This window comes from Salmo trutta, chromosome 30 (assembly GCF_901001165.1).
Source record: "Salmo trutta chromosome 30, fSalTru1.1, whole genome shotgun sequence".
NCBI classification, from domain to species: Eukaryota; Metazoa; Chordata; class Actinopteri; order Salmoniformes; family Salmonidae; genus Salmo; species Salmo trutta.
In genome coordinates, this window is record NC_042986.1 from 1,214,254 (window position 1) to 1,240,051 (window position 25,798).

The 25,798-nt window shown below is 43.7% G+C and overlaps 1 protein-coding gene across 2 annotated transcripts in view; it reads left to right on the forward strand.

The window, feature by feature from the left end:
- The window catches only part of LOC115168932 (kelch-like protein 17), a 35,750-nt gene extending 12,230 nt beyond the window's left edge, over window positions 1-23,520 (forward strand). For both annotated transcript variants that reach the window (XM_029724462.1, XM_029724461.1), the window contains exons 2-12: window positions 399-663; window positions 3,344-3,465; window positions 8,631-8,852; window positions 16,356-16,472; window positions 16,646-16,859; window positions 17,215-17,359; window positions 18,236-18,403; window positions 18,816-18,904; window positions 19,283-19,356; window positions 19,686-19,867; window positions 20,523-23,520. In XM_029724462.1, coding sequence (XP_029580322.1) covers window positions 450-663; window positions 3,344-3,465; window positions 8,631-8,852; window positions 16,356-16,472; window positions 16,646-16,859; window positions 17,215-17,359; window positions 18,236-18,403; window positions 18,816-18,904; window positions 19,283-19,356; window positions 19,686-19,867; window positions 20,523-20,751 — 1,776 coding nt within the window. In that variant the 5' untranslated portion in view covers window positions 399-449 and the 3' untranslated portion in view covers window positions 20,752-23,520. The remainder of the gene's footprint in view (window positions 1-398; window positions 664-3,343; window positions 3,466-8,630; window positions 8,853-16,355; window positions 16,473-16,645; window positions 16,860-17,214; window positions 17,360-18,235; window positions 18,404-18,815; window positions 18,905-19,282; window positions 19,357-19,685; window positions 19,868-20,522) is intronic.
- Window positions 23,521-25,798: the final 2,278 nt, after the last annotated feature.

A 25,798-nucleotide genomic window follows, 5' to 3' on the forward strand; every position in this document is an offset into this window, starting at 1 on the left:
TGACAGCTGATGTCAGTATTATGATGTGGATATTACTGGCTAGCACAGAGTGCTATACAAGCTAACCATGCTGGCCTAGCTAACCTACATTTTGGTATACCTGGCTGTCATGATTGTACAGTCAGTTGTCATACCTTTCACATCAGCTACTATGACTGTTATGACACATGTCATGTCATGCCTATTACAGCAGTGGTGATGTAATATTTCTTTTGATGACACAAACAGTCACATATGACATAAAACAGAGATTTATCGAATTGGGACAATTTAATTGGAATGAACCTAGGGCTGCAAAATTCCTTCTGGGATTTGTAGAAAACCTGGGAATTTGGGTAAAATTCGCAGAATTTGTTGAACCCTAAAAGAACCGGAATGGCTCCCCTTGTGTGTTGCAGTCTCCCAGAGTGAGGCCCAGGCAGGAGCCGGCTGCAGCGGAGCGGGGCACCATGATGGAGGGGGGCATGCAGCTGCTGAACCGTGACGGCCACAGCATCTCGCACAACTCCAAGCGCCACTACCACGACTCGTTCGTGTCCATGAACAGGATGCGCCAGCGCAGCTTGCTCTGCGACATCGTGCTGCACGTCTCCAACAAAGAGATTAAGGCACACAAAGTGGTGCTGGCATCCTGCAGTCCCTACTTCCACGCCATGTTTACAAGTAAGTATCCCTCCTCCGAGCCCTCACCCACTGCTACTGAGACTGCTATTCTGTTTCTCCACGCCCTCACAAGTGTTCACTACTAGTGTTAGTCACTCACTTTGAGACACCGTCTCCCCCTCTTTACCGTGAACAAAGTGGTGTGACGGGTTTGTGGTGATTATTGGTTGTTGCTTGAATGCTCAGACATTGAACTGCGCTACATTTTGCTCACTGTGTGTGTGTGAGTGGCAGTGGCACCTCAACTTGTGAGCAACACCTCATTTGTTTGCTTCCTTCCTCATCAGTGACCACTTCCTTTCTTCCTCTCTGTTGTCTGTGTGCGTTCTTTCCTGTTGGGGTCATAGATCACCAGGTGAGGTGTGTCCCAGTTTTCCTCCTCCCTCCTGCAGCTCAGACTAGAGCCTTGTGAGGGTATGAGGCTTTAAGACTCACCACTAGACTTATTTTCAACTGACCATGCTCTAAACCTAGGCCTATTTAAGTTGGCTGATACAGTGCCTTCGGAAAGTATTCAGACCACTTCCCTTTTGCCACATTTTGATACGTTACAGCCTTATTCTAAAATGGATTAAATAAAATAAAAAAACATCAATATACACACAATACCCCATAATGACAAAGCGAAAACAGTTTTTATTTTTATTTTAGCAAATGTATTAATTTATCTTCTTTGCATAAGTATTCAGACCCTTTGCTATGAGACTTGAAATTGAGCTCAAATGCATCCTGTTTCCATTGATCACACACCTGTCTATATTAGGTCCCACAGTTGACAGTGCATGTCAGAGTAAAAACCAAGCCATGAGGTCGAAGGAATTGTCCGTAGAGCTCAGAGACAGGATTGTGTCGAGGCGCAGATCTGGGGAAGGGTACCAAAACAATTCTGCAGCATTGAAGGTCCCCAAGAACATTCTTAAATGGAAGAAGTTTGGAACCACCAAGACTCTTCCTAGAGCTGGCCGCCCGGCCAAACTGACCAATCGGGGGAGAATGTCCTTGGTCAGGGAGGTGACAAAGAACCCGATGGTCACTCTGACAGAGCTCCAGTGGTCCTCTGTGGAGATGGGAGAACCTTCCAGAAGGAAAACCATCTGTGCAGCACCACCAATCAGGCCTTTATCATATAGTGGCCAGACGTAAGCCACTCCTCAGTAAAAAGGACACAACAGTATGCTTGGAGTTTGCCAAAAAGGCACCTAAAGGACTCTCAGTTCATGAGAAACAAGATTGTCAGGTCTGATGACGCCAAGACTGAACTCTTTGACCTGAATGCCAAGCGTCACGTCTGAAGGAAACCTGGCACCATCCCTACGGTGAAACATGGGGGTGGCAGCATCATGCTGTGGGGATGTTTTTCAGCGGAAGAAATACTAATCAGGATCAAGGGTAAGATGAACAGAGTAAATTACAGAGATATCCTTGATGAAAGCCTGTTCCAGAGCGCTCAGGACCTCAGACTGGGGCGAAGTTTCACCTTCCAACAGGACAACAACCCTAAGCGCAAAGCCAAGACAACACAGGTGTGGCTTCGGGACAAGTTTCTGAATGTGCTTGAGTTGCCCAGCCAGAGCCTGGACTTGAACCCGATCGAACATCTATAGAGAGACCTGAAAATAGCTGTGCAACGACGCTCCCCATCTAACCTGACAGAGCTTGAGAGTATCTGCAGAGAAGAATGGGAGAAACTCCCCAACTATAGGTGCGCCAAGCCTTGAGGCTGTAAACGCTGCCAAAGGTCTGAAAACATATGTAAATGTAATTTTAAAATACGGTTGTAATGTAACTAAATGTGGAAAAAGTCAAGGGGTCTGAATACTTTCCGAATGCACTGTATAGCCAACAATCTAATCAATATAACCAAACGCTGTTGTGCGTGTGTGCTGGCTCTTTTGACCTGTTGGAACAATTGGACTCCCTTCCATGCTAAAATATGCTTCTTCGCTGTGTTTGGCTTAACGCAAGCACCTCATAGTTCCAGGAATCAGAATTACACAAAGATTGTCTGACAGTCAAAACAATAAATCACTCAAACACAGACAAGCAACAAATGGTAAACAATTTCATAGTGCTATGCAGTTACTGTCCTATGAGAATTTGTCTATAATGGGAGGTACGTGCTTCATTTCTGTGGCAATAGAGCAGGGATCATCAACTAGATTAAGCCGCAGGTCGATTTTTGTTCTTGAAACAATGGTCATGGGGCCGGAACTTAATTACAAAACATTTTTAGAATGCTAATTGAGCACAAGAAGCCCAAACGGATATAACATTTGACTAAAACATAATCATTTCAAAGCTTGCTTACATTTGTATGCGATCACATATGTGGGAATACTTTGTAACAGATTTCAAAAATTAAAATCTCTTTGAGCTGAGTTGCTGGTGTTATTACAGTCTTATGTCCCCCCCCCGTCCCGTCCCGTCCCGTCCCGTCCCCCTCGCCCGTGGGCTGCCAGTTGGGGAACCCTGCAAAATAATATATACCACATTATACACACACTCACACAACTCTTTCAGTTAAAATGTGTTAAATGCACTTGAAATAAACTCTGATTTGATTTCTCTGACTTGACATGTTGAATTGGTTTCTCGTATGGTTTGTCCGCACGGACACGGGCACATTTACACTGCAGATTGGAAAACTGGAAAATTCTGTTGTCTGTCTGTGGTCATGCAGATGAGATGTCGGAGAGTCGCCAGACCCACGTGACCCTGCATGACATTGACCCCCAGGCGTTGGAACAGCTGGTTCAGTATGCCTACACGGCAGAAATCGTGGTTGGGGAAGGCAACGTGCAGGTAAGAAGACAAGACTACTGCTCTTTTCCTTGACTGCGTCTCAAATAGCACCTTATTCCCTACTTTTATTTATTTATTTATTTATTTGTATTTAATCTTTATTTAACTAGGCAAGTCAGTTAAGAACAAATTCGTATTTACAATGACGGCCTACCAAAAGGTCTCCTGTGGGGACGGGGGCTGGGATTAAAAATAAAAAATATTGAAATATAGAACATAACACACATCACAACAAGAGAGACAGCACAACACTACATAAAGAGAGACCTAAGACAACAACATAGCAAGGCAGCAACACATGACAACAACATGGTAGCAGCACAACATGGTACAAACATTATTGGGCACAGACAACAGCACAAAAGGAAAGAAGGTAGAGACAACAATACATCACGCAAAGCAGCCACAACTGTCAGTAAGAATGTCCATGATTGAGTCTTTGAATGAAGAGATTGAGATAAAACTACATATGTAGTGCACTATGTAGTCAGTATGTAGGGAATAGAGGGCCATTTGGGATGAGCTCCTAATGTACCATCATTATTCTAAATGGTGGTCTCGAACACTCAAAGTTTGTAAACTTCTCTGACCGCTATCAAAGTAATAACGTGAGAGTTCTGTACTCTGATGTTCGTGGCGAGCATGAAATCTGGAAGGGTTTGAGAAGTATTTATTTGACTCTTGTTTTAATAGCTTTGTATACTTACCTCTGGAACTAATACATTTAGTAACCTAAAGTAAAAACCGTAAAAGTATTCCACGAAAACATACTGATACTGATTACTTCGTCAAAGTATTTACATTACTTCGTCAAAGTATTTCTTACCTGCATTTCTACACTTTCTTCACAGGGGAAATCCAGATTTATGAACAGAACACAACCATTTAGTGTTTTAATGACTAGATTACTAATCTACTACCTTCCCTGAAAATCTCACCCCCAATAAATAATTGACAGGTCTGAAACCCAACAACCCTGTGACTCTCACAAATATCCTGCTCCTCCCCTGACTATCCCACCCACGGTGATAGATTGACACGTCAAACTGTTAAGAATGTGGTCCGGGTAACGCTTGACAATGAGGAAATGAAATCGAAAAATAATATAGAAGAATAATATTGTTTTACCCAATAAGAATAAGAATTTTGTACTTGGTAGGTTAAGAAAAAGCGTTGTTAAATTGGACATTAAGTTTTCATTTTCTTTTTGTCATGTGATCACAATAATGTAGTACAATTACAAATGTGAATTTAAATGTGTCTTTGAACAATTTTCTTTCTCAATATGGCAGTGTTATCTGGTAGGGCATTGACCAAGAACGGTCAACTTGAAAATGAAAACTGGAGTTTTGCCTTTCAATTTGGTCATAGATTATGTTCACATAAAAATTATATTGCAAATGTATTATTAATTTATCATGATCACATTTGCATGTTTTGGCAGCTATATATATCCATAAATTGCGGACCGAATCTGCAATATAAATAATAAAATGTAGCTCGGGTAATATGGGGTCATATTTGAGCAGTTTTGCTAGATCAGGGGTCTCCAACCTTTTTCTTTCATGAAAGCTACTTCATACAAAAAAATACTTTCGCCAGCTACTCATATACAGCATGCAAATTGTGTTATTGTGTAGGCCTGATTTGATTAAGAGAAACAGTGAACAGCACTGCATACGTAATGTAATTGTGTTTTGGTTCTTAACCACACATTTTGAACAAAAATCATTCTACTGTAGCCTACCTTGAGAATCTTGCCTTTTTTTAAGTGTTTTACAGTTACAGGACTAGGCTACTAAATTATTTTCCAATGATTTTTCATTTGTCATTCAGTTTCATAGTGCCCTTTTAAACAACACACTACAGTGAGTAGGATACATGTTTGACAACAAATCTTGAAGAAACAGAATAATCATGAAAAGAATGAGGAATAACAAAGTGTAGTCTCAGCAGGCACATTACTTTTCCGTTCTGCCTTTTTGGCCCTATTATTTTTATGCGAATAAAGGTATACCATATAAAAAAAAATCAGGACAGCTTAAGGAAACCGGAAGGTTTGGTACAAGTTTATAAATGCCTAAAGATCATTTGTATGTCCGACATGGTGGGATCTTTTTGTGTCGGTAAAATGTATTCTGTGAGAAATGGTGGTGGAAACACCTTTATGTGCAAATATTGATATAATAACCATCATGTCGAAGTAAACTTGGATTCACATGATAATATGGTGTGTGGTCCTCCCACTATGACTTGGGAAACCATGCAGTTTATTAGGTTACAGTTTAAATAAATTCTGAACTTCACAGGGTGGTGAAAGTGCAAGGTGATGAGTTTGATGCTCCTTTCCAATAAATATTGAGGGTTATATTCTGGTGACAGGATCGATGCTTGACTGCTGTTCTCGCTCTTATCAGTAATAATCTCATGTAGATTAGCCTACCCGCACGGCCTACCCGCACAGCCTACCCACACTGTAGACTATCTTCGAGCTGTTGGCTAGAGCACACGTGCCAAGACCAGAGTTGGCACATTTGCTATTTAACCCTACAGTTTTTCTGACAAAACTATTGGTGTAGTCAAAAATGCAATGGAAACACATTGAACTTTAGATTTTTATTCAGTACATGTAAACTTAAGCAAAAAAGTACATTTTGTGTGCTCTACGTCATAATGCACTGATTTTTATCGGCAACAAGTCCATTTGGTGGAAACACACCACTGGTGAAAGAAATTCACATTTTCTTCATGCGTATTTTAGAATATTCGCATGAAAATCTGTCGCCAATTGGATGGAAACCTAGCTACTGTCACCATGAAAATGTTTAAAACTTGTCTCAGCAGCATACATATTTGATGCAACAAGGGTAGAAATTACTTATTTGGTCGATATTACCAACCAAGCAAAGCAGAGCTGTTTCATCAAGGTACAAATATCCTGTGCTTTTTCAATTTGCGCATAGGCACATATAAACACAGCTTGGCTACGTTGTAACCGTGAAGCGGCCATGGTGTACTCTCATGGGGCTCAGACAGGCTGTTTACTTTTGGAAATGAATGAAAACAACATTTTAACAAGGTGATTTAAACCAATTTATGTTGGGAAAATGGATGGCAAAAATGCAGAATGGTGCTAAATACCTGTAAACATCTTGGGGAGAAAAGTTATTTCACAGATTTAATCATGTTATATTAGGCCTACTGATTATTTCTAGTATCTACTTGTGAGCTACTCATTGACAGCCCGCGAGCTACCGGACATGCAGTTTTCTGCAAAGGCTGCTGGAAGGCTACTCAGTCAGTGGGAGAATCTCAAGTGTAAACTCCTCACGTCCTCTCTCCTCGCCTCCTTCTCAAAACCCATTGGATGAGAAAGCCAGAGGTCCCGCCCCCTGACCTTCTCCTCCAATGAGTTTTGTGAAGGAGAGAGGACTCCAGCAATTGAGGTTCTTTCAGGGGCTGCGATACAGCAAAGCCTTATCAGACATGCTCGTGCTCATCAAGGTTCTTACAGGCAAAGTGAAATGACAAAATTTGCTCGTGGTGCCGCCTCTCAAATAATATTTAACAACACCCTGAGTGTATCCGACATGAAACAATGATACAAATGTAGACGCACAACAGAATAGGAAAAAAAAAAAAAAAAAAAAATGTGCATGTGCCTTTTCATTTTTAACACCAGTGATGGAACTAGTGCTTTCTAGCTGCACTGAGCCAAAACAGTGGAGCAACTAGTGCTTTCTAACTGCACTTAACCAACACAGTGGAGCAACTAGTGCTCTCTAACTGCACTTAACCAACACAGTGGAGCAACTAGTGCTCTCTAACTGCACTGAACCAAAACAGTGGAGCAACTAGTGCTTTCTAACTGCACTTAACCAACACAGTGGAGCAACTAGTGCTTTCTAACTGCACTGAACCAAAACAGTGGAGCAACTAGTGCTTTCTAACTGCACTGAGCCAACACAGTGGAGCAACTAGTGCTTTCTAACTGCACTGAGCCAACACAGTGGAGCAACTAGTGCTTTCTAACTGCACTGAGCCAACACAGTGGAGCAACTAGTGCTTTCTAACTGCACTTAACCAACACAGTGGAGCAACTAGTGCTCTCTAACTGCACTGAACCAAAACAGTGGAGCAACTAGTGCTTTCTAACTGCACTTAACCAACACAGTGGAGCAACTAGTGCTTTCTAACTGCACTGAACCAAAACAGTGGAGCAACTAGTGCTTTCTAACTGCACTGAGCCAACACAGTGGAGCAACTAGTGCTTTCTAACTGCACTGAGCCAACACAGTGGAGCAACTAGTGCTTTCTAACTGCACTGAACCAACACAGTGGAGCAACTAGTGCTTTCTAACTGCACTGAACCAACACAGTAGAGCAACTAGTGCTTTCTAACTGCACTGAGCCAACACAGTGGAGCAACTAGTGCTTTCTAACTGCACTGAGCCAACACAGTGGAGCAACTAGTGCTTTCTAACTGCACTGAGCCAACACAGTGGAGCAACTAGTGCTTTCTAACTGCACTGAGCCAACACAGTGGAGCAACTAGTGCTTTCTAACTGCACTGAGCCAACACAGTGGAGCAACTAGTGCTTTCTAACAGCACTGAACCAACACAGTGGAGCAACTAGTGCTTTCTAACTGCACTGAACCAACACAGTGGAGCAACTAGTGCTTTCTAACTGCACTGAGCCAAAACAGTGGAGCAACTAGTGCTTTCTAACGGCATTGAACCAAACAGTGGAGCAGCTAGTGCTTTCTAACTGCACTGAGCCAAAACAGTGGAGCAACTAGTGCTTTCTAACTGCACTGAGCCAACACAGTGGAGCAACTAGTGCTTTCTAACTGCACTGAGCCAAAACAGTGGAGCAACTAGTGCTTTCTAACTGCACTGAGCCAAAACAGTGGAGCAACTAGTGCTTTCTAACTGCACTGAGCCAACACAGTGGTGCAACTAGTGCTTTCTAACTGCACTGAGCCAAAACAGTGGAGCAACTAGTGCTTTCTAACTGCACTGAGCCAACACAGTGGAGCAAGGGAGTGAAGCATCACTTTCAAGTGGGCGAAACCATTCATCTTGAGGCAACGAGGGGAGGGGGTGCAAAATGAATCTGTTACTTCCATTTTATATATTATAGATCGTCCTCTTTTTCTTCTAGACCTTACTCCCAGCGGCCAGCCTGCTGCAGCTCAACGGGGTGAGGGACGCCTGCTGTAAGTTCCTCCTCAGCCAGCTGGACCCCTCTAACTGCCTGGGCATCCGCGGCTTCGCAGACACACACTCCTGCAGCGACCTACTCAAGTCGGCGCACAAGTACGTCCTGCAGCACTTTGTGGAGGTGTCCAAGACCGAGGAGTTCATGCTGCTGCCGCTGAAACAGGTAGAGGCCAGACAGAATACTGAACTAGCATGTCATATGCCTTTCCTTACAGAATGACATGAGGTGACGTGACAGCGATTGGATCTTATTTTTGTAATTGTTTTGCATTGGAGTTGTTGAAAGCACTTTTGCTTATGACTTGTGCGCTGATGTTGGGAGCCTGCAAGCTCTAGACACACTAGGAGTATAAACCTTTTCACCTCTTAATTAATCAAGGTGATCTACAGTGCTATCCACTCGTCTGACAGTTGTTGGTAAAGACAGACAAAGATGCTCAGCTGTACTGAGATAGATTAGCTTAGCATTAGTCTCCTCCCATTCTGACTGTCCCTCTCTTTCCTGCAAAAAGAGGAGAACATCTGGTCATGTTCTATCCTTTCCTCCACCCCCTCAAGGTCCTTCATAGAGAAAGCAGCAAAGACAAGAGTGTGGAGTTGCCTTTTGAACACTCATTAGACGGAGACATCTCTCCATCCTCGGCTCCTTGTCAATCAATGTCTCTTGGTGTTTTACTCATCATGCTCTCCTTCTAGTTTTTCTGTCATAGCAGCTCAGCATAGCAGTCGTCTGGACTTGTCCAATGACAGCCTAGTTTAGGGGAATGACCTGGAAGTGATAATTAGGCAGAGCACTGCCAAAGATGGATCATGTTCCAGACCGAGTACATTGCAGATGTTGCATTGCATCGACCAATGGTTGCTTGCCACATCATCAACTGCGCAGTCGGGAATCAGATTTCTAGTGGGTAATTCCACGAAAGGATACAGCTAAAATATGTTTTTGTATCCGAACGTTCTGGCAATTCTCACATAGAAACGTCATTGGGAGGAAGGATCTTTGACATGTTTTTTTTCTATCACAAACTATTTTGGAGAAAATCATGATGACGAAAGGATACAGCTAAAATATGTTTTTGTATCCGAACGTTCTGGCAATTCTCACATAGAAACGTCATTGGGAGGAAGGATCTTTGACATGTTTTTTTTCTATCACAAACTATTTTGGAGAAAATCATGATGAAAGTGACCCTATGATGCGTGAACTGTATATGATACAGTTTAGTTGTCTTATCCAGAACGATTTACAAACGCAATTTAGGGTTGCGTGCCTTGCTCAAGCATAACGGACAACATCTTGGTGTCATTGTACTCCCTATATTGTGCTCAAACATATGGAGTATGTCGAGGTTCTATCAAAATACAATTACGTTTATTTAACATAAAATAGATCAATAATTCAGAAGGACCCTTTTTGATTTTGTACATTTTAAGACATATAGTTTGTTACAATATACTGTACAAGTACATACAATTTCCAGAGTGGGCTCCCTGCTAATTATGAAGTTGTTATACATTTAATGAGCACCACCAACACAGTGAATGGGGAAATGGATTAAAAGGGAACTGATTTGGTTATAATGTCAATTCTATGTAGATATAAAATGGGTCATAGCTTCAAAACTAATTTGCCCAATTTGACTTATTTGAAGTAAGTTTACAAGTTTATCAACTTTCAACCAAAACATATCCTAAAAAATGCAGTGTATGATATACAATTTTGTAGCTCTGAGTCTTTACTTTTTACCAATGTAAAAAAAGCAATTTCAAATTTTGCTACATAAGACCAAATCGAGGTGGTGAGACACATATTGTTCCAAACAATGTCTAAAAATAAGCTAAATCAAAAAGGGTACTTTTGAGATAGTAATATAAGCATTTATTTTTAGACATTGTTTGGAACAATATGTGTCTCACCACCTCGATTTGGTCTTATGTAGCAAAATTTGAAATAGTCCATATGTTAGAGCGTAATGACACCAAGATGTTGCATGTATCATGTACGATTCCCGGATCATAGCGTCTTACAGGAGGCATGTACATGTCTAAAAGGTCCTCAAATGAACACTTCCTCATGAATTAAAAAAAAAATGGTTTGTGATACAAATGTAAAAAGCATGTCAAACATCCTTCCTCCCAATTAAGTTTCTATGTGAGAATTGCCAGAACAATATAAGATACCCAACATTCTTCGGGCTATCCTGGCACGGAATCGCCCTATATCATAATGTTTAGCTGATACGATAAACACCTATCAAGGCGTTGTAAGATCTGGCATGCGTCTTCAAGCCTGGAACACGGCCATGGTGTATGTGTTGCCAAGAGACTGAAAAATCTAAAGGAATCAGTGTCCATGAAAAGTGAATGGGAATGTAGCTACCTAGCATGTGGACGGATGTGAACGCTCATTTAATCCTTTGGTCAGAGTTGAGGGGTTGGAGTCAATAGTCTCTTTTAGGGTCTGAGTTGGGGTTAGCAGCGTGCCTAGGTGCGTTGGTGAACATACGTTTAGAGACAATATCAGAGACAGAACAGGTTAAGCTATGTGACAGCTGTGACAGCACCAGCTGTTAGGATTTTCCTCCTGACTGAAACACTACACTAACTATTTGATTGCTCTTTAATTCTCTTCCATCTCAACGTTACTCGCCAAATTCAAATGAATTGGGCACTATCCATTAGCCAAGAGTAGAATTAGTAGGCTTAGTGACATCCGAAACAGAGCTGTAGGGCAGCCAGCTGTGACTCGGCTCTCTCTTTTGCTTTCTCTTTGTATTCCTTTCTCTCTCTCTCTGTTTCTCTCGCTCTCTTTGTCCCTCTCTTTCTCTCTCTCTCTTTGTATCCTCTCTATTTTCTGCCTCTCTTTTTCTTCCTTTCTCCTTCTGCAGCTGTAGTGTGCCAGTCACAGATCTGCACAGGGGCAGGATTTATTTACCTGCTCAAAGTGTTTTTGAGCTCACCGAGCCATGAAAATCGCCCCCACATTTTCTCGTTTTAGACACGAACACTGGCAACTGGAGTTTTGACTAGACCTTATGGTCATCTACTACACGGTGTTATCGCTCACGTACACAGACATTTGGTTTATACATGTTTTTAAATATACATTTCGTATCTGTTCTTGCTAGCTCTCTCAAACACGCTTGTACTGGTACACTTTACATGTCAGACACAGACACATTGTCTGTCTGGCTGTCTATTCCTTTTTATGTCTCTGTGTCTGTATGTATTGCAGGAGCCTATGTGTTGTCTTGAGGGTGCTACAGGGCGGGGCAAAAGTAGTACTAGAGGAGAGGAGGCTGTTCATGCTGTGCTGCTCTGTACTGTGCTGCTCTGTACTGTGCTGGCTCTGTACTGTGCTGGCTCTGTACTGTGCTGCTCTGTACTGTGCTGGCTCTGTAATGTGCTGCTGCGGCTCTGTACTGTGCTGGCTCTGTACTGTGCTGGCTCTGTACTGTGCTGCACTGTGCTGTCTCTGTACTGTGCTGCACTGTGCTGGCTCTGTACTGTGCTGCTCTGTACTGTGCTGCTCTGTACTGTGCTGCTCTGTACTGTGCTGCTCTGTACTGTGCTGGCTCTGTACTGTGCTGGCTCTGTACTGTGCTGGCTCTGTACTGTGCTGGCTCTGTACTGTGCTGCACTGTGCTGGCTCTGTACTGTGCTGCACTGTGCTGTCTCTGTACTGTGCTGGCTCTGTACGTGCTGGCTCTGTGCTGTACTGTGCTGGGTCTGTACTGTGCTGGCTCTATACTGTGCTGGCTCTGTACTGTGCTGGCTCTGTGCTCTATGGCTCTCTAGTTCATGTGGATTAGCTGGTGCTGTTCATCTGAAGCTGCTGCTATTCTATTGATCTCAGCAGCAGCTGGCAACTCCAGCCCTGCCCTTTCTGACTAGGAGCTGTGCCACCCTCTCTGCAGTGCGCACCGCCCTAAAAGAGGTGCACACGGACGCACGCACGCACACTAGTGTACACCCACGCACTACATAGTCACGCTGTAATATATCAGGACACGCCCTTCCCCATTTAGCTTCAGTTATTTGGGTACACAGCATATATGAAATTATTATTATTATTTTATTTCACCATTATTTAACCAGGTAGGCCAGTTGAGAACAATTTCTAATTTACAATTGCGACCTGGCCAAGATAAAGCCAAGCAGTTCGACACAAACAACAACACAGAGTTACACATGGAATAAACAAACATACAGTCAATAATACAGTAGAAAAAGTCTATATACAGTGAGTGCAAATGAGGTAAGATAAGGGAGGTAAGGCAATAAATAGGCCATGGTGGCGAAGTAATTACAATATAGCAATTAAACACTGGAATGGTAAATGTGCAAGTAGAGATACTGGGGTGCAAAGGAGCAATATAAATAAATACAGTATGGGGATGAGGTAGTTGGATGGGCTATTTACAGGTGCAGTGATCTGTGAGCTGCTCTGACAGCTGGTGCTTAAAGCTAGTGAGGGAGATATGTGTCTCCAGCTTCAGTGATTTTTGCAGTTTGTTCCAGTCATTGGAAGCAGAGAACTGGAAGGAAAGGTGGCAAAAGGACTAATTGGCTTTGGGGGTGACCAGTGAGATATACCTGCTGGAGCGCGTGCTACGAGTATGTGCTGCTATGGTGACCAGAGAGCTGAGATAAGGCGGGGCTTTACCTAGCAAAGACTTGTAGATGACCTGGAGCCAGTGGGTTTGGCGACGAGTATGAAGCGAGGGCCAGCCAACGAGAGCGTAGAGGTCGCAGTGGTAGGTAGTATATGGGGCTTTGGTGACAAAACGGATGGCACTGTGATAGACTGCATCCAATTTGTTGAGTAGAGTGTTGGAGGCTATTTTGTAAATGATATCGCCGAAGTCGAGGATCGGTAGGATGGTCAGTTTTACGAGGGTATGTTTGGCAGTATGAGTGAAGGATGCTTTGTTGCGAAATAGGACACCGATTCTAGATTTAATTTTGGATTTGAGATGCTTAATGTGAGTCTGGAAGGAGAGTTTACAGTCTAACCAGACACCTAGGTATTTGTAGTTATCCACATATTCTAAGTCAGAACGACTTAGGCGAGATGCTGTGGGGGGTGCAGGGCAGTTGACCGGGGTAGGGGAAGCCAGGTGGAAAGCATCGCCAGCCGTAGAAAAATGCTTATTGAAATTCTCAATTATAGTGGATTTATCGGTGGTGACAGTGTTTCCTAGCCTCAGTGCAGTGGGCAGCTGGGAGGAGGTGCTCTTATTCTCCATGGACTTTACAGTGTCCCAGAACTTTTTTGAGTTTGTGGTACAGGATGCAAATTTCTGCTTAAAAAAGCTAGCCTTAGCTTTCCTAACTGCCTGTGTATATTGATTCCTAACTTCCCTGAAAAGGAATAGGATGCCCGGGCCAGGTGGATTAGAAAGGCCTGCTCGCTGTTTTAGGGAGCGTTTGACAGTGATGAGGGGTGGTCGTTTGACCGCCGACCCATTACGGATGCAGGCAATGAGGCAGTGATCGCTGAGATCTTGATTGAAAACAGGTGTATTTGGAGGGCAAGTTGGTTAGGATGATATCTATGAGGGTGCCCGTGTTTACGGCTTTGTACCTGGTAGGTTCATTGATAATTTGTGTGAGATTGAGGGCATCAAGCTTAGATTGTAGGATGGCCGGGGTGTTGTCCCAGTTTAGGTCACCTAGCAGCACGAGCTCTGAAGATAGATGGGGGTCAATCAGTTCACATGTGGTGTCCAGAGCACAGCTGGGGGCAGAGGGTGGTCTATAGCAAGCGATAACAGTGAGAGACTTGTTTCTGGAAAGGTGGATTTTTAAAAGTAGAAGCTCGAATTGTTTGGGTACAGACCTGGATAGTAAGACAGAACTCTGCAGGCTATCTCTGCAGTAGATTGCAACACCGCCCCCTTTGGCCGTTCTATCTTGTCGGAAAATGTTATAGTTAAGGATGGAGATTTCAGGGTTTTTGGTGGTCTTCCTAAGCCAGGATTCAGACACGGCTAGGACGGGTTGGCAGAGTGTGCTAAAGCAGTGAATAAAACAAACTTCGGGAGAAGGCTTCTAATGTTAACATGCATGAAACCAAGGCTTTTACGGTTACAGAAGTCAACAAATGAGAGCACCTGGGGAGTAGGAGTGGAGCTAGGCACTGCAGGGCCTGGATTAACCTCTACATCACCAGAGGAACAGAGGAGGAGTAGGGTAATGATACGGCTAAAGGCTAAAGGCTAACAGGTCATCTAGTACATCCAGAACAGAGAGTAAAAGGAGCTGGTTTCTGGGCGCGATAGAATATATTCATGGCATAATGTACAGACAAAGGTAAGGTAGGATGTGAATACAGTGGAGGTAGGCCTAGGCATTGAGTGATGATGAGAGAGATATTGTCTCTAGAAACATCATTTAAACCAGGTGATGTCATCGCATGTGTGGGTGGTGGAACTGAGAGGTTGGATAAGGTATAATGAGCAGGGCTAGAGGCTCTACACTGAAATAAGACAATAATCACTAACCAGAACAGCAATGGATAAGGCATTTTGACATTAAGTAGAGGCATGCGTAGCCGAGTGATCATAAGGGTGTAACTGACAATTAACCTGTAAGTCTATGTCGTTGTTTTTTTGTTTGAATTGTTTACGTGTTCGCTATGCGGGGGGAAATGATAAGACAAGCGGAACTACGTGGTTAGTAACTGTTGTAACGGGGATCATTATCGTAGCAACACACCTTTGGAGTGAAGGCAATCCCGCGCTGTGTTAGCTACATTTTCATGTCTTCGGGTGTAGTTCGTAAAGGTTGAAGTGTGTATGTTAGGATGGTATTATTTCACTAATAATTAAGGATGAAGCGTGAATTCATGCCAGGAATAATAGGTGTGAAGTTTTGACTTCCTCCCTTCTGTAATAAGCAGCCAATGAGGTATTTTTTTCTTTATTCACGTGTTTAATCTGATACTGTTATAGCTCCGGCTGAACCGTTTATGTATGTAAGCACTTCAGAGTTATACCAAGCTAATAAGTCACTCATAAGACAAGAAGGTTGTAAGAGTGTGCTTAACTGTATTTTCATTTACTTTATAGTTCTCACGGAAGGTGATAATTCTGTCTAAAACTACAGAATAAAGCCGCCAGTTAAAATCAAGGAACGGTTGTGCTCGTGGTTACTGGAGGGAGCTACAAAGGGTCCAGTGAGTAGTGAGGCTGGTTGGAGACACGGCGATTCAGCAAGCATACACTGCCACAATGTCTTTGTGGTGCTAATGAAAATATGATTCTAAACCATTTTCTTCATGGAAATTGATCCCACACACACATTTTTTGGCGACATTTCAGTCAAGCTGACCTTTTTCAAGATGTTCCAAAATAAACATTCCTTCCAGATAAATGGGAATGAATTCATGTTATAATTTCTTGTCGTGACAACATTTGTGACGCATCCCACGTGGGATGAACGCCTCTCTGGGGGAGTAGCTTCTTTCATTGATGTAAGAGAATCGCTAGCAACTGTCAAGAGGTGTAGATACTGTTGTGTTTGTACCTCTTGTGTAAAATGATACTCTCTCTTGCCCTCTTTTTCTCGACTTCTCTCTATGCCTACCTGCTCTCTCTCTCCCCCACACCCATTCCCTCCCTCTCTCTCCCCCTTCCTTTCTGTCCCCCCTCTCTGTGTGAAGGTATTGGACCTGATCTCCAGTGACAACCTGAACGTGCCGTCGGAAGAGGAGGTATACCGGGCCGTGCTGAGCTGGGTCAAACATGACATTGACGGGCGCAGGCAGCACGTTCCCTGGGTAAGATCAAATATGCACCTGTGTAGCTCAGTTGGCATAGCATGGTACTTACAATGTCAGGATTGTGGGTTTCATTCCCGCTGGCCACCTATACGAAAATATATGAACTCACTACTGTAAGTCGCTTTGGATAAAAGTGTCTGCCCCCTCCCACCTCCCATTCTCCTCTCTAGCTGATGAAGTGTGTACGCCTGCCCCTACTGCGGAGGGATTTCCTCATGAGCAACGTGGACACGGAGCAGTTGGTGCGCCACCACTCGGAGTGCAAGGACCTGCTCATCGAAGCCCTCAAGTACCACTTGATGCCCGAGCAGAGGGGCGTGCTGAGCAACAGCCGCACCCGGCCTCGCCGCTGCGAGGGCGCCAGCCCCGTGCTCTTCGCTGTTGGTCAGTGTGCCCCAGAGGTTACCCACCAGGGTACATTCACACATGCGCGTACACATACTTATATAAAGTACTTTCTACCTATAGAGTTCCATTGTTTAAACAGGGATCCTGAATTTGGCCCTTGGTTAAAGGCTAACCGGTTCACAGATACTGGGTAACATTCAAAACACATAACATTTTAAATAGATGTGATTTGGCAATTATCCAAAATGAGTTTGGAATATTACAGCTCGCGACTACCATCTGTAGAATATTTGTTCGTATTATAACTGAAATAGGACCATCCTCAGCACTGGTTGTGCATGTTGGTAGCCATGTTGATTATGTGGTTGTTGTATGTGTGTGTTGTGCCCAGGTGGGGGCAGTCTGTTTGCCATCCACGGCGACTGCGAGGCCTACGACACGCGGACAGACCGCTGGCACATGGTGGCCTCTATGTCCACCCGGCGGGCAAGGGTGGGCGTGGCGGCCATCGGAAACAAGCTGTACGCAGTGGGAGGGTAAGAGATGAACTCATCTGACCAACCTTTGACCCCTAGATAGTCTGGATGTGGTTAGTAAGTCTTAACCAATGTTGTGCTAGCTAACTGAAATAGGACTGTTTAACACTGGTATGCTAGTGGTAGTTTTGCTAGCTAACTAGCTCGGTTAGGTTATATGAATGTCTTAAAAGTGAGACTAGGATTATGGGAGATAACTTGTTGTAATCTTATTTAACCAAACACATTGAATTATATTATTTTGTATGATAAGATAAACAGTTGCCTGTGGCAGCAGGACTAACATGAGCGTTGCCCTTAAAGTGTAATTATTCAAAATGCCAAAGCATGTCCCCTCTATCCGAGAGAGGGAAACAAAACAAATACCTTTTTGCTTTTGTACATCAAGTGAAAGGTAGAACAAAGTAGTGTCTGATGCACTACTATCACTGTCTGGAATGTCAGAGTCTCATCCAGGTGCTACTAATGGAAACAAGCTATGACAAATATCCCCTGTCCAATAAATAAACAGATGATACCTTATTTAAAATCCATTTTATTTCAAGAAGGTTTATTGTATTTTAAACTGTTAACAAAATACAGTTGTGAAGAATCGCTTAATGAGATTAAAGAACGAAACCTGAAGAGGTACCAGACACCACTACTGTCAGAGCCCATCCTCCAAAATGGCACCCTATTCCCAATATAGTGCACTGTTTTTGACCCGAACCTTAAGGGGAAAAGGGGGCCATAGGGCTCTGGTCAAAAGTAGTGCACTATATAGGGAATATGGTGCCATTTGGGACCCATCGTAGACCAACCATAGGAGGATGGGCTCTGCCACCAGTGTCCGGTACACAACCCCTAAGCCCACTCACTGGCCTCTCTCTCCCTCAGGTATGACGGTACCTCCGATCTAGCGACAGTGGAGTCCTACGACCCGGTCACCAACACCTGGCAACCCGAGGTTTCCATGGGGACGCGGCGGAGCTGTTTGGGTGTGGCGGTGTTGCACGGCCTCCTGTACGCGGCCGGCGGTTACGACGGAGCTTCCTGCCTCAACAGGTCCACTTCTGTCGCTGCTCACTAGGCCTGTGTGGTGTAGCGGTTAGTGCTGCTGACCCCGGGAACACATATGCCAGGATCGGGATTGGGTTCAAATCTAGCCCCGTGCCTTTTGACTTGGAACTTCTCCTATCTTCTACTTACTGTACTATCTACCCACTCTGAGGACTTGGACTCCTCCATAATAACTAAGGGACACCGTCATAAATGTTAGAACGTTAGCATGTGTACCTTCATAAAGTGTTACAAATATGAATGTACCTCTAGCCCGCTGTCTAAAGGGAGACTTCCTTGAATGTCAGTGAATAAATCCGACACTGGTTGTCTCAACAGATTTTCACTCACATATATAAATGCTGAGATTGTTGTACTCCATCCATGTATGTAATGAGTGCCCCCTCCACCCCAACAGTGCAGAGCGGTACGACCCTCTGACCAGTACCTGGACCTCCATTGCTGCCATGAGCACCCGAAGGAGATATGTCCGTGTGGCCACTCTGGGTGAGCATGTGATGTCCACCTTGGTGTGATTATGTCATCTATTGAGCACGGATATAATGTAGGCTAGAGTGATTTTCTTACTGGGTTCCTGGTTATGGGCCTCATCAAACATTTGCGAGCTGTAATCTGGCATTTGGAGCTTGTCATCACGTGACTCTGTCTCTTTTTATCTTTTTCTTGTTCTCTCTCCACCATCTCTTTGTCATGCTACCATCTCTCTCTCCCTCTCTCGCTTTTCTCTCTCCCTCTCTCTGTCACTCTACCATCTCTCTCTCTCTCACTCTCTCACGTTTCTCTCTCCCTCTCTCACGTTTCTCTCTTCTCTCTCCCTCTCTCTGTCACTCTACCATCTCTTTTTCTCTCTCTCTCTCTCTCTAGATGGTAGTCTGTATGCAGTAGGAGGGTATGACAGCTCCTCACACCTAGCTACAGTGGAGAAATATGAACCCCAGGTAAAACAACAAAACAATGACATCTCTATCAATTTGAGCATGTTTCCTGGACCCATATTAAGCCTATAGAAGAATCTCAACTGAGCATGATTTTCAGTAGCCTGGTAGAACCAACTTGATTGCTGTGTTCACCATCCTATTAAAGAGAATGGTGAACGTAGCGATTAGGCTGGTCCCACCAGGCTATATTTTCAGTCCATTAATGTGCTTAATCTAGTTAAAACCGGCCCATAAACTGAACTTCTGCCCAGATCAAAAAGTAGAACCAAAACGAATGAGTCCCTCAACTGACCATGTGACTCCTAACAACCTATGATTGGTCGGAACAGAGCAACGCGTGGATGGCCATCGCCAACATGCTGAGCCGGCGCAGCAGTGCCGGGGTGGCTGTGCTGGAGGGCATGCTCTACGTTGCCGGGGGAAATGATGGCACCAGCTGCCTGAACTCAGTGGAGCGGTTCAACCCCAAGACCAATGCCTGGGAGGGCGTGGCGCCCATGAACATCCGCAGGTGGGCACCGCCAGCCACGTCACAATCGCTACCAACCACCTGTGGCTATAACTTCATTACCAGTGCATCTATAGAGCCTTCTCTCGCTCCTCATGCATGCCTTTATATGTACATAAAGGCTGTGAATGCATTTAACATGTATCCCACACAAGTGCCTTTAAGGTGTTATGTTGTACACAATACTTGATGCCATTCTGTTATATAAGAGTATTTGAAAGTAGTCTCAGAGTGTGATGAGGTTTTCATTACAGCCATTACTTACCTAATGATTAGGGTTTCTGGACCCTGCACAAACAGTGGGCCTTAGAGACCAGGATTGGGAGATTTAAATTGAATTAGAGTCAAACATGCACATACACACACACACACACAATGAACACAATCACACACACAAGATCTCACACACACACAGGGAAATAGACAGAGTCAACAGGAAACGAATTAACCAGGGAAGCCTGATGACAATGGATGTTCCAGTCCATAAATAAACCATTGTTGTGTGGCTCATATTCATCTAAAAACAGGCTCCATCTAGTCACAGCAAGGTCGTATTCACTACAACCAAACGGAAGCAAACAGGCTGAAACAGGGAGGGATCTACCTGAATTTGACCTGCCTTACTGAGTCTGCATGTTATGCTGCACCCCTTTCCCAGAAGTACCCATGACCTTGTGGCCATGGACGGCTGGCTGTACGCAGTGGGTGGCAACGACGGCAGCTCCAGCCTCAACTCCATTGAGAAGTACAACCCGCGCAGCAACAAGTGGGTGGCGGCCTCCTGCATGTTCACGCGACGCAGCAGCGTGGGCGTGGCCGTCCTGGAGCTGCTCAACTTCCCGCCGCCCTCGTCGCCCACGCTCTCCGTGTCCTCCACCAGCCTTTGACACGGGGCTAGGCTCCGGCTGACCTCAGCCCCCGCCTCGGTCACCGCCGCCCCCGCACAGCCAGGCCCAAGCAAGAGACGTAACTGCTCTGTGTGAGGTGGGGAGGGAGGGAAGGAAGGGAGGGGGTGCAGTTAAACAGAGAAGAGGTGATGGGAAGAGTGAGAGGTTGGAAGAGCGAAGGAGAGGTTGCTGGTGGATCTTTTGAGGTCTCGCTGTACCAGCTCCTAGTCTCTTGAACACGGTAGACTTTTCCTTGGATAAAGATTAAAAAAACATCCTTCCTTCATCCCTCTTTCCCTTTGCAATCCAACGCTTGAAACACTGTCTCTGAAGACAGTCACTGAGTATCATGTGTACTCTAAATGTCATTTTTTTTGTTATCACCATTTTTGCAATAATATATATATATATAGATATAGATATTGAAATTAATTATTTTAACTAAGGAATGTAGCTATAGACTGGTTCTGCCATGCATGCTTATCGTGTCCTGGCCGGCAGGAATAAAATGTATAGTGCTGCTGAATGTGTCACACTAGGTGGCAGTAACGGCCAATGTTGTTTACCGTCCAACCCCACAGACGCACCAGGGGGCGAGGGTGAAGTTACTCCTAGACGCTGATCTTGGGTCAGTTTAGCATTTTCCCCACTAATGGTTAAGGTTAGGATTGGGGAAGGGGAAGCTGATCCTAGATGTGTACCTAGGGGAAACGTCACACCGAAAAATAGATCTGTTGATACTAGATCTATCGCTACTCGAAACTAGATTTGTTTAAATCCCTTTTTATATAAAAAAACTTACGTTGAATTCTATTTCTTATTTATTAAATGTAAAACAATCTATCGCTAATATATTCAGACAATTTCAAAGATGCTTTATGAAAAGCAAATGGACCACTGCTACAACTCGAGAGATGTATTGTTTTTATTTTGTTGCGTTGACTTTGTGCATATCATGGATGGAAGTGTGTCAGGGAGAATGTCAAAGTGTAAAACTGTCAGTCATTCAGTTTGTGCTTGAGAGTTGAGTGTATCAGAGTGGAGAGAGGATTGATAAGGATGTCTTAAACTGAAGACAATATCAGGGCCGTATTCATAAAGTATCTCAGAGTAGGAATGCTGATCCCGGATCAGGTCATCCCTCTTATTCTGAATGATTTAAAATCCTAAACTGATTCTAGATCAGCACTCCTACTCTGAGAAGCTTAACACATATGGGACCCCGGTCAACTGAAATGTCTCTGTATTATTTGTAACGGAAAGCAGTTAAAATATAAAGGTTTATTTTTTTCATGCAGTGGTTCATGTAACCATGAGAGAAAGTAGCTGATGCATTTACAGGTCCTCATGGATATTCTTTTGTGTGTTGGTACCTTGACTGAAAATGTAAGTATATATTTTTTAATGTTTTTTTTTTATTGCCTTGTCACTGCCACATGCATGACACCACCAATGTCATTAATAGTTAGGACAACTGATGTCCAATACTGTTGTGTGGAAGGCGATGGTATGCAAGCTTGCTTGTCCACTAGCTAATTAGAAGACCCTAATTTGCTGTATAGATCATTATCATTCATAAACACACACACAGTGGTATCACGCTTCTGGCAGCTTTGAAACGGCTTAAGTGCGTAAAGTTCAAGTTAGCAAGTTAACACAAATGACACCAATCTGAACACTTGACACTAACGACAGTCACGTCAATGTAGAACACCCATGGTGCTGTGCTGTCATTTTGTCTTTACGTACACTTCAGTTTGTACTTTCACCCATACCTCATCCGTGTATTGTTGAAAAGGATACAAATGTACCACCGCAGGGTTGATGTAGTAAACGTATGACAACATGTAATATAACTCTAAGCTTGAATGAATACTCTGAAACACGTACGATAATACCAGGATTCTTTGGAAGTTCAAAGGTGGAGGGGTTAAAATAATGAACCTATTTGTACAAAGTTGATACTGACTCTTTGCCTGAGGTGAAAGAGCTGTGTCAGCCAAGTTTACAATAGACTACAACGGGTCCTAATTTGAGTTCTTGACTCAGTCATGGTTAACTAGGTTCAATAAATATGTAGCACAGTGTGATAAGATGTCAAACTTCTGAGAAGTCATTTTTTCTCACTTTTTAGAAGGATTTTGTTGTTCTAGTTTGTTTTTCCAAAACAACCCAATATCGGTTAATTGTAGAAAGGCCCCCTTAGAAAACAAAGCTCTGTTCGTCTAAAACAGATTATTTCCTGCAATGGTGAAGTGTCTTGTTCCCAAAGGGCAAAAGTGGTTGCACTGATGTTTTTTGTGACATCATGGTCAGGTTGTATAGTGATTGGATGTCTTTTTAGCAACCATGAAAGGACATCTTTAACTAGTTGTAATCTGGTATCTGACCATACAACCAGAAAACACATTTACAACCAGAAAAATAACTCATTATAACGTTCCATTGCACATTTTGCCTTCTGGGTTCGTGTGAGCTCCTTATGTACCATGAGTGAAATCCACACTCAACCACACAAGACCTTGGCTTCCATTTTGTTGATTCAAATGTAAATCAGAAATTACCCAATTTCTTGGATTAAAACATTTGTGCAATGTCAATGAGACTGTAGCTTTTTCAGTTAACACATTGTCACATGCATTGTTTATTTATAATATGTTATGTTTGTTATATTTATGAGGAAACTTGTAAAGTAATTTTGCACTATTGTGAAAATGGAGCAATACACTGTATAGAAAATAAATAAATACATGTTTTCCGGTGTGAGGACCCATGTTGTTTATGGAGTATATTTTGAACACAGCCCACTAAGCACAATATGTTGAAAAAATGTCTTCTTTGTTAAAAAGGCGTTAAAAGACGTCTTTGAATCAATTTTGCTCAATGGGCGCTAGTTCAGTTGAAGGTTGCGTTGCTAACAGCATGTGTGTGTTGCTATGCCCACTACAGTATCCATTTAGTATCGTCCCAGCATGCTTTCCTTTCACACTAATCTGAGTGGACAGCTGAGCTCTCTCACTTTACCCCTCATGACCTCGGTCACATAGAATGCACAGATCACACTCACTCAAATACACTAAAACACATACACAATGTGAATATAAATGCACACACTATGAAAGTGCAAGTGTTGGTCATTTTTTTTATTAAGCTTACTGTGAGCCATCAGAAAGAACTGGTATACTACAACAGTCTGCTGTAAAGAGTAAATTGGAAGCCTACTCATGTCTTTTGGGGGGGGGGGGGGGGGGGTGTAAATGAATGGTTGCCCTGTAGTCCATCTGTCCCCTGTGCTGATAGGTGGATGGTAATGAGTTTACAGCCTGGGCCCATAAACGCAGGCACAGCTATGTAGCCAGTCACACAGTGGATCAGAGACAGCCAGACCCCCTTCACCCCTCCCTGGTCCCTCTGTGACTGTCACCCACCGACATTCCTGTACTGGTGTCGGTGGCCAAACAGCCCTTATCTGTCTATGGTGATGAAGCCACCGTCCCTGGAAAGGTTGGAGTGTCAACTGTGCTACAACATGAAAGGGTGGGACCCATATGCTTTTGGGGCTGTTGCCTAAGCTTAGGGGCCTTTTTTCTTCTGAAAACATCACAAATCCTAATAAATCAATGTAAACTCCTTGTCTAACTGGTTTATGAAAATGTTGTTATTTTGGTAATATTGGTTATTTGATGTTCTCTGAAAAACGATGCAGCAGCCTGATTAGGTTCAGGAGGGTTAAACCAGTTTGATAGGAATTCATGTAAAGTCCTTGTCAATGTCACGTCCTGACCAGTTAAGGGTTATTTGTTGTTGGAGTTTGGTCAGGACGTGGCAGAGGGTATTTGTTTTATATGGTTTGGGGTGGTGGTGTAGGTAGTAGGTCGTTTTATTTATGTATTCCGGGGGTTTTGGCCACTGCTCTGTGTTTATGTATTTCTATGTTTAGTTAGTTAGTTGTGGGTATAGGTTCTAGGTTCGTTTTCTATGTATAGTTAATTGGGATGGGACTCACAATTGAAGGCAGGTGTGTTGAGTTGCCTTTGATTGGGAGTCCTATATAATAGGGTGTGTTTGTGGGTAGTTGTTTTTGCAACGCGTTTTGTATAGCCTGCGAAACTGTTGCTGTCGTGAGTATCATTTATTGTTTTTCCCTGTGGATGCTTTACTTTTGTTTATTAAAAAACTATGAGTATCCACATACCCGCTGCAGTTTGGTCAATTCAACACGGCACCTTTTGTGACAGTCAAACTACACTGCTCAAAAAAATAAAGGGAACACTTAAACAACACAATGTAACTCCAAGTCAATCACACTTCTGTGAAATCAAACTGTCCACTTAGGAAGCAACACTGATTGACAATAAATTTCACATGCTGTTGTGCAAATGGAATAGACAACAGGTGGAAATTATAGGCAATTAGCAAGACACCCCCAATAAAGGAGTGGTTCTGCAGGTGGTAACCACAGACCACTTCTCAGTTCCTATGCTTCCTGGCTGATGATTTGGTCACTTTTGAATGCTGGCGGTGCTTTCACTCTAGTGATAGCATGAGACGGAGTCTACAACCCACACAAGTGGCTCAGGTAGTGCAGCTCATCCAGGATGGCACATCAATGCGAGCTGTGGCAAGAAGGTTTGCTGTGTCTGTCAGCGTAGTGTCCAGAGCATGGAGGCGCTACCAGGAGACAGGCCAGTACATCAGGAGACGTGGAGGAGGCCGTAAGAGGGCAACAACCCAGCAGCAGGACCGCTACCTCCGCCTTTGTGCAAGGGGGAGCAGGAGAAGCACTGCCAGAGCCCTGTAAAATGACCTCCAGCAGGCCACAAATGTGCATGTGTCTGCTCAAACGGTCAGAAACAGACTCCATGAGGGTGGTATGAGGGCCCGACGTCCACAGGTGGGGGTTGTGCTTACAGCCCAACACCGTGCAGGACGTTTGGCATTTGCAAGAGAACACCAAGATTGGCAAATTCGCCACTGGCGCCCTGTGCTCTTCACAGATGAAAGCAGGTTCACACTGAGCACGTGAGAGACGTGACAGAGTCTGGAG